This window comes from Balaenoptera ricei, chromosome 16 (assembly GCF_028023285.1).
Source record: "Balaenoptera ricei isolate mBalRic1 chromosome 16, mBalRic1.hap2, whole genome shotgun sequence".
Lineage (NCBI taxonomy): Eukaryota > Metazoa > Chordata > Mammalia > Artiodactyla > Balaenopteridae > Balaenoptera > Balaenoptera ricei.
In genome coordinates, this window is record NC_082654.1 from 10006013 (window position 1) to 10015761 (window position 9749).

Consider the following 9749-nt stretch of genomic DNA (forward strand, 5'->3'; position numbering starts at 1 on the left):
CTAAAAACCATAGATTCGTACACTCTAAATGGGTGAATTGTATGGTGTGAGAATTGTTTCTGTAAAGCTGTTGTTGCATATTCTTTCACAAATAAGCTAAGTTTAGATTTGTTTTCTTAGTTTTCATTTTTACCAAAAAGATATTCTGAGTGAAATGACTAGCCAACAGTATTCCTTACAGAATATGAAAATGTGTAATTCTCCCTGAGGGATTCCCAAATCGATTTTTGAGTCTCCCGCCAAATGGGCTTGAAGACTTCACTGATTGAGCTCAGTTAATTTCTGTTGTAACTGCTGTGTATTCCCTTGCCTTGCCCTTTGCTCTCCCATACTAAAAAGCTTCCTCTCAAATTCTCTCCACCTTCCCCATACACTCCCCCATGGCAATTAAAACATTTGTTAATACCTCTTGTCACTTTACAGTGTTCTAAATCATGTTTGGCTTTGAACTTGCCAGAGTTGAGTTTGGTTTCATAGTTGGGTTCCATCATGTATTTATTTGTTCAAATTTTCAAATTCCGTTATATCCCCTTTTTGCCCAATGATATTTAGCTTCGTTAATGTTACCGAGTCTACCGTTTATACAGCTATCTGTATGAGAAACTGTATGTAACAAGTATGTAACTTGTTTTTATGTTTATTTTTTCATGTTTCATGTTCTTGTAATGCTGTAACAATAAATAATGAAGTTAAGAAAACAGACTGTTTCATCAGTTTCTGGAAAGCCTAGAAGTTATAAAGTCTCTTTTAAGAATAACGAATGAGTTAAATCCCCATAAGAAGGAGAAGTAAAGCTTTGATCTCCAGATTTTTTCCTTTGAAAGTACCCGTGATGTACAGTTCACCTCCTGTGAATAAAAAGCTGGGGGAAATCAAGCAGTTGCTGCCCACCAGAGTTTTCCTTGAAGATTAAAACATCACAGAGTTGACAGCATATTTGTGTCACTAGTGATCAAATGCTCATCTCAGAAAAGGGTTTGCAGGATTGCCTTTGGTTTTTATTTTATGAAATTAAATTGTGATACGTTAGAGAAAGGAAAGATGGAAGAAGTTCTTGTTGGCAGACATTTTTAAGACATCTCAAAATGAGCTGGCAGTTTCCCTTAGATGAGATGACATATGGCCTTTAATCTCAGAATGGCTTTATTTTTCTAGTATCTTCAAGATCCCCTCAAGAAGAGGCCTGTTGTGCTGTATTGGTTTAGCTATGTAGCTTTTTGTCTACAAATGCTGATAACATGTATCAGGCAAGCAACACACCTGATTACAGGAGGGTTTTGTGAGGATATTTGCTTTTTTTTTAACTTTAGTAAATAAATCAGCTAATTTTCAGTGTTTTAAGTGTCTGGTAGAATTTTTCTTGTTTAGGTTTTAAATTTAAATTTTAATACTCATTATATAGATTGTACTAAGAATCAGAATCTGCCTTCATTGCAGATGAAACTAATGGTTTTAAAACTGCAGACTACTAATCCCAGAAAACACAATTGTAGTTTGTATAATGATAGTCAGTGGTTTCTGAAGTTAATACAGTACCCATTGAAAGGGTAATTGATTTGATTTTCTGGCTGTAATAGAAGATGTGGCTAGAATGTAATCCAAAAGAAGCTGTATTTAAATCTTTAAATGCATCTTATGGAATTGTTAAACACTGAGAACGTGGATGGACATTTGGGGAGGCAAGGGGGGAGAGGGGTCCGGAGAGAGGATTGTGTGTGGGGGCTGACATCACTCTGTTTCTGTATTATTTGAGTTCTTAAAAAAGCATTACTTTTATGGTTTAAAAAGATATAAAATAAGAAATGAATGTGCATTTTATTGAGTATTCAGTAATTTCATTGATGACTAATTCCTAGAAAATGTTAAGTTAGTTCAAGTTATTGAAATATCAAGTTTTAAACATTTTACAGTGTATCTTTTCTCTGTTTCTCTTACACTCTGTCTTGTTGATCTGTTTCCTTTTTCAAAAGTACTGGCGGTTTTAGGTTGATACTTTGGCACCTTTGGGTAGGCAGAATTCTAAGTTTACATTCCAAATTTGAGCTGCAATTTAAGTGTTTTTAGGTAGGGAAAGGTATGCTTGAGTGCTACTTTTTATCTCTATGATGTTTCAGTGCCTTTTTTTTTTTACAGTCAAAGTGTGATAATGGGAAAATTTAAGAATTGGGGGCAATTAAGAAGACTAACTTGTATTTCAATAAATGTATAAAAAGTTTCAATGAAGTCTCAGTATTTCTGCTGAAATGGTGATAGAATGTCAGGAACACAGCATTTGGAATATTAAACAAACAACAGCAGTAACAGTAACTACAATGCCATGAACTCCCGAAGTGTTTGAGCACTGAGACCAAATATATTTGTGTCTCCGATGACTTGGATATATTAACATTGAAGGGAATGAGGAGAGGATTTTACAATTCATTATTACCACTTTTTTTGGTAATTACATGTGATGTTAAAAAAATCAACAGCTGGTTGATATCTACTTTTTGAGTATATTAAGCATTTGACTACTTTAATCCAGAACAAAGGCCTCAAAAGTATTTGGAGTAAAAAGAACTATTGAACTTGATTGATTTCTTTGCTATAAGGTTCTCTAAACATGCTATAAATTAATTTAAAAGTTTTATGAAACTTAATTAGATATATAAGTTAAACAATAGATTCAGCAGTATCACAAGTCAGTGTGTGTTTCAGTGGTTGAATCTTAAAGCATTTCCTGTAATCTTAATAAATAGAAATGAAATATATTTTTTGACAAATGAAACAATACAAAATTTCCTACTCTCTAAGAGGAGTGCACTCTAAAATGGTTGATGTAAATTATACATAATGGTGGGTTTTTCCTTATCTTCTGTTTTCATTTTTATATGATACAAGAAAAGAATAAAAATTAGAGGGTGGCATTTCATTCTAGATAAAATAAGATAATGGCATATCAAATCTTAAGGTTTTATTTGTTAGAGTGTTCCATTCATTTGAATTTTAAAGGATGTCTGTCCTAAAATATTTTAGGATAAAGGTTTAAACTGTGAAACATCATTCTGTGTAGTTAAATATAGACATGTTTTAAAATGCCATTTTAAAAATTCAAGGTTTTAGATTTAGCCGGTTTTGTGCAATTTTACCACTTGTCCTTGCTTCTCTCCTTTGCTTTTCTTACTGATCTTTACTAGTTTTCTATTTGTATTAGTTTCTAAGCATAATTGAATCTAACCTTTTCCTACTAGTAGCATTTATAGCCGGGTGATGGAGATTTCTGTGTTGCAATCCATGTGCTTTAAACTGTCTGAAACTGACAGCAGGAACCAGGTCCCTGCCTTTTCCTTTGCTTGCCATTTACCCTGGTAAGGGATGTGGTAACCTAGTAAATGTTAAATATTTAGTTGTTTTTAAAGTATGTGGATTTTCTGCTTCAGCTGGATAAAGTAATTTGTAAGAAACAACACATATTTTGAAGTCCAACCAGGTACACCAAAGCCACTTCAAGTATTTACAACAGAGAACATTTAATTCACGGAATTGGTGATAACAGGCAGTGGTATTGCTGAGAGGCAGGAGCAAAGAGATGTGACCCAGAGAGTAGCAGCAGCAGGAAACCACTGCCACCCCTGGGCTGAAGAGAAAAGGGGCGCAGGGTCCAGGGACGGCAACCAGTAGAAGCTGGGTGGTTCTAGGCAAAGGGAACAGTTAGAGACGAGTACTGTTAACAGGTTAGTGTAGGTTTGTCCAGATCTTTCTCTATGCATATACTAGGCTTTTAATACGGAACCTATTTTTTTTTTCACTTAACAATCTATTTTCCTTTGTCTTTTTAATAGCTGTATAACATTTTACTGTATGGATATACCTTAACATGTTTATTAACCAGTTCTCCATTCATGGACATTTATGCTGCTTCCAGTTTTTTAGTATTACAGAGAGTATTGCTGTAAATATCCTTACACATCTATATAAACACTGGTGTGTGTGTTTTTCTAGGACAGTGGTTCTCAGTCCACCTCTTAGGCTTAAGAAAATACTGATGCTCAGGTTCCATTGAGACAAGTTTTTAAATCAGGATCTCTGGGAATAGGATCCAGGCTTTGGTATTTTTTTAGAAACTCTTCAGATGATTCTTATATTTAGTCAGCTGTGGGATGATTCTGAGAACTGGTCTCGCTGAGTCAATGATTTAAAAAAAAAAAACATTTTAGTAGATGCTGTTAACATTGTTTTCTGTATTAGGATTAAGAGCAACTGCCAATAATAGAAACCTAAAATAATTTGTCTTAAGGTAGTTTTTTTCTGTTTTATGTAGAATTCTAGACAGAGGCATTCCAGGTCTGGAATGGCCATTTTGTTCCATGAAGTTCTCAGGTACCCAGGTTCCTTCTAGCTCTTGTTTTTGCTGAACCGAGAGAAAGCTGCAAGGCAGAGGTTAGAGCTCCTACTGTGATATTCATGCTCTAAGCAGCAGAATGAAGGTAGGGCTAAAAAATGAAGGAGGCAAAGACCCTGGGCCAGCTGTCCTACAAAACCCTTTACTTGTATCCTGTTGGCCAGAACTTGGTCACAGGACCACACCCGGCTGCAAGGAAGGCTGGGAAACAGTATGCCCTCTAAAAACCAGGAGTTCTTCTGTATGGAAGAAGAGGAGAACCGATAGTGGCCGTCTCCGTGAAAGCGGCAAGCATCTGCCCTCCTGCCTGCACAACATGAGTGCCCATCGCCCCAACCTGGCCAGTTCAAGTCAGCCCCAACTGCTGAGTCAGCAGAAAGCCTCACTGCAGGGATGGAAACTTCACACAATGTATGTCGGCTCGGGGAGAGGCAAAATAAACTTAAATCAGACTCAGGAAAGATGCTGGAGAGCTGTAAACTTTATCGTGTATGAGAAAATAATAAGGACATTGAAGGCCGTTTGAAAAATTGCATACAGTTCCTTGTCTCTCCCTGATGTTTCAGCGCTCTTAGTGGAGGGAATGTACTGTCTTTCAGCAGGGCGTTTGTTATTTGTTAACATGCTCAAGTTAGTCTCAATACCGCGCACCCTCATTTGAACATGCTGCTCAGAGAAGACCTCTTCATATGTAATACATAATTTTTATACTTCAGTTAAACATTCTTAAATTAGGAAATGGAAAGTGGTTTGATTGGGGCTGTTTTTAATCCATATTTTTTGTTACTGCAGTGGATGAAGGTCGCAGTAAGGAACCTGACCGCCTGCAGGTGTTTTACAAGAAGGCCATAATGCCTTACGGCGTGTATAAGAAGCAACGGAGAGACCCGGGCGGGGAGGCCGCCGTGCTGCAGTACGCAGGCCTGGTGGGGCAGACGTGCGCCGAGCGGATGCTGCTCTTCAGAGACTGAACCGCTCCCTCGCCTCTTCGCCCGGCACCCCTGCCGGCGTTGTGCTGCTGGCGTGTGCAAGTTCATTACCGGGGGCGACTTCATTACCAGCGCAGGTTCATTACCCGGGGGCAACTCTGTAACCATCCGCAGATTAGACTTCTTAATTTTGGTGTCTATATAGCTTTTCTAAAATATTTTGTGGCAATGTATTTGTGAGAATCTCATGGTTAATATAAAGATTTTTAAAACATGTTATGACCGAGACTCATAATTGGGGTTTATCATTTTGGAAGTCTGTTTTATGAACAAGAGTCGGTAAACTTGCTAATATTAAAACAAACTGTTTCCTCAGGGCCATTTAAAACATTAGTTGATGCTGAAAGACCTTCGGTGTGGGGAAGAAGTGGGAATTCTGTGGCATCACTTAGAAAATGTCTTCTCAAGGGAGCAAAATGGAGCTGTTACTCAGTGTTCAGTATTCCATCACTGCCGAACGTTATATTATGTAGTTTAATAGAAAACTTGAAAAAAAGGAAATAGTACAAACTTCCAAAAAAGGATGTTGTGTTAGCATCGGATGTCTCTTTACCCAGGACAGTCCTATTCGTGTCTGCTGTCTTGGCACAGTTATTTTTCCTAGAATAATTGTTACTCGTGCTCCCTTTTACTCTCCAGAATATCCCAGTTTGGACAATAAAATATGTGATTACCCTAGCTATATATTATATTGTCGAAACTGGGATACTTGGCGTTATTTCTCAAAATCTAAGAAGTGCAGTTTTTTTTAGAAAGTTGTTGGCTCCTGCCTTGACCTAAGCCCCATCAAAGGTAAATATAGACTAATTTTTATTTCCTTAGAACTCAGGACACTTGTTTTTGGTTATTGATTAAAAACTAGTTTCTATCTGACTACTTTTATAGCTGTGCTACGCATTGCATTTAAGTGAGGTAGGCATCATCTTGACCTCTGTTCTGGGGCAGGAGGCGAAGCCACACAGTTCTTGCCCTTTGGTTTGGGGGCCAGAGAGGAGACACCACACTTAACCAGTCTGCAGCAGAGGCGGGTCCTTCTTTCTCTCTCCCTTCTCTTAGTTGGTCCTTCACTCATTCAGCGGATGTCCCTTGTCGCCCACCTTAAAGGCGGCAGGCACTGTGCCAGGAGGTGGGAGGGGGGCAGGCGAGTCGAGCTGTGCTGGAGGCGGTGAGGGGCAGAGGAGGCGTACTTCCCTGTGCTCTTTCTCAGCTGACCACCACCTGCTGCCACCTGCTTGGCCACTGAGTCCTTTTCATTTCTCATTTTGCCCATTTTTTCATTTTCTGTTGATTGATCTTTTTAAAAAACCTTGTTATAAAACTTAGTGGCTTGAACCCCACTACCGATTTTTAAACTTTTCTCTTAAATTCACTGAGTTTAGGTATAAAACATTAGAAAATAATTTCGGCTAGCTAGAGTAAAAGGAAGGATCATAAAACAATGTTTTTAAAAGTCAGATGTCTAGAAGTTCAGCATCCAAATAAATTGTATTTATTCATTCAGGGAGAGAGAGTGCGTGTATGTGGGTAGCACCTACCATGAGCAGGTGCTTAGCTGACTGGGGGTAGAGTAGTGATGGCATGGATTTTGCATTCTCTGGAATTTTGTCCTTCAAAATAGTCTCCCAAGAGCATTTGATAGACTCTTATTTAGAACTGCCTTCAGAATCTGCGGAACATATAAAAAAATATTTCCCTCTAAAGTGAAGATAGCTTAATTTTTGAATGATTTATGAAAATGATACTTTAAGCAAGTAAACATTAAGAAAAGCATAAATAAGAAAGTGAGAATGACCTGAAATCCTATTGAGTTGAAAGAAATTTCAAAATAGGACTTCAGAAGCGTTGTGAGTAATCTCAGTATTATTAAAATAAGTAGGGTAGGTCCATACCTGGTACCCTTGGCATTGGAATGTCCAGGTTGATGTCATCAGGTGCGTTAACACCAACTTTCGTCTTAGCGATTAGTGTGTAGAATGGAATTCATTAAGATCACAACTCAAGTATCAGATGAAGAGAAAGCTTGAATCTTACTTCTTACCACAACTCTGGTGTTTTCCTGCAGAGTTCAGTTTAGGGTTCCTTCAGAGGAAAAGGATTAAGCCCCCTATCTGGAACCGCGGTGCTGTCCCTGTGCGTGGCATTCTAGGTTGGCTCCATCGAAGCTCCAGAGAGAGGTGGGCACGAAGATGCTTCTACTCGGTTGCTATTTTCGTGTGTTGTTTTTCTGAGAGTAGACAGTGTATTGATCCTAACGAACAAAGTGTCTTCAAAAGACAATTATTTGTTCTTTTGAGCCCTGCTGAGTGAATGTTGATAGTGGGCTAGAAAAGGACAGTCAAGGAGAGTGACTTGCCTCGGTCAGGTGACAAGCAGCCTAGCTGAGAAATCCAATTTTACATTAATGGCTTTCATCTAAAGGAGGATGCATGAGAACCTTTCAAAGATAGTTTATATCTTTTCAAGGCTGGAAGCTTTGCATTTACAATCTTAGTGCTGTAGTCCCTTTCTGATTTCAGATAAATTTATACCTGCCTCCCTGTCTTGGGAGCAAAAATGTAATAGAGATTCCCCATGCTGTCATCTTTATTTAAATTATTTCAGTTCTGTGAGATTTTTGTTATCTTATTTGTTTTTTAATGTAATCTGAGCACTTTCTTTATATTCTGAAAGATAGAGGCTATTACCGGATGAATATATTATTCATTTGATTAAAATTATTTAGATAAGAAATTATTACTGTTTATGTTTGCTTTCAGATAGCTTATTCTAATTTTTATCCATTTTGCAAAATATCAGTTGTATATGATTTCTTATGTTTTGGAATTTATTATGTAAATGAATCTTTTCAGATTTCTGGACAGTACATGGTTTCATTTGGTAAGCTTTATATTATTTCAGTAGAATAAAGATGAGAAAGATGACGATCAGCTGCTTAAAATGTATCTACTGTTGCTCTCTTTAAAGAAGGAAATGAAATGGAAACAATTGGGAAATGTTTGAATTAGGCTAGTTACTCAAATGTGGATTATTTTCCAAAAGAAAACCAGTGACTGTAAGACAAAACACGTTTGATTTTTGCATGTGATATTTTTTGCTCTTGTATATGCTTTTTGAACAGTCCATTTGATAAAGCTTGAAGGGAAAAAATAAAACTCCCTGTCTGCAGCGGCTGTTGGTGGTCATTACTTAAAGGCCGACGTGTCCATCTTTCGAATTCTTGGCACATTTCACCTGCAGTGAGTATGCAGGAAGCCGAGGTCGCCACTGGCTACCTGAAGGACAGTGTTTAATTTGCAGTAATTGGAATCCCAGATCACTTAGTTACCTAAATCAAAGCATGATGGATTTCTTTCTCAGGAATAAATAAAAGTAAAGTATTACCTTTGGGTAAAAGAATGTCTATTCCCTAATTTTTCACAAGATAAACTAGGGAATAGACATTCTTTTACCCAGAGGGACTCGAAATAATATTTAAGTAGCAAACTCAAGTATAAATTTCTCTTAAAAAGTTTAGTTTTCAGAGAAATTTTCATAAATATCTCACAAAGCAAAGTGTGCTTTCATCCTTCGCAAGAGTCCACAGCATATTTCTAGAATACATTTTAAAGTGTTTGGTCTTTTTACAGTTAAGGGGATCCTGGTAGGTTTATGATAAAATGAATCCTGTTTCCCAAATGATTTGAATATTACTTATAAATCCCACTGATATTTTTTCCAGAATGGAAATAGCTTTATTATTTTTCTTATTTGAAATGGATAGTGTTCACCAGAAAACATTTAGGCAGTATAGAAGAGTATACCAGAGAAAAGAAAAAAGAAAAGAAAAATCACTTACAATCCTATCACTATTACTGCTGTCATTCACATTTTGGTGTATGTCCTTTCAAACTTTTTTCTACTTACATTTATGTATATGTTTTATTTTGAAGTAAATGTAAAAAGTAAATGTGAAATTATGCCATGTATATGGCATATATGCCATGTATATTGTTTCATAATTTTTTCATCTATTTATTTTTTTGAACATCTTAATTTACTGTGAAAATGAAAATAGATTGGAAAAATAATCATTTAAATGGCTGTATAATATTCCACTGTGTCTATACTCTTTTAAGACAGGAGGTTTAAGACTTTAGTCCCATCTTATGGATGACAGGAGTTGTAATTGACCAGCATTAATTGTTTTTCTCAGTTCTTTGTGACACTTGGCAACATTGTTCTTATTCCTCATTGCCTGATTCCCTTTGCCTTTCACTGGACAATAGGAATTTTCTCCTTACTTGAAGATTCAGAAAATGTGTGGCTTTTAAAACTTAGTGCCCCTTCTCTCATTGTCCCTCAACGAAATATTTTCTGGGAGACCTACACTATTGTTTTTA

General features: G+C 36.9%; 1 protein-coding gene across 5 annotated transcripts in view; it reads left to right on the top strand.

The window, feature by feature from the left end:
- ATE1 (arginyltransferase 1) overlaps positions 1–8535 on the top strand; it is a 159230-nt gene extending 150695 nt beyond the window's left edge. For all 5 annotated transcript variants that reach the window (XM_059899930.1, XM_059899931.1, XM_059899927.1 and 2 more), the window contains one exon: positions 5174–8535. In XM_059899930.1, the coding sequence (XP_059755913.1) occupies positions 5174–5352 (179 nt within the window). In that variant the 3' untranslated portion in view covers positions 5353–8535. The remainder of the gene's footprint in view (positions 1–5173) is intronic.
- The last annotated feature ends 1214 nt before the right edge of the window (positions 8536–9749 follow it).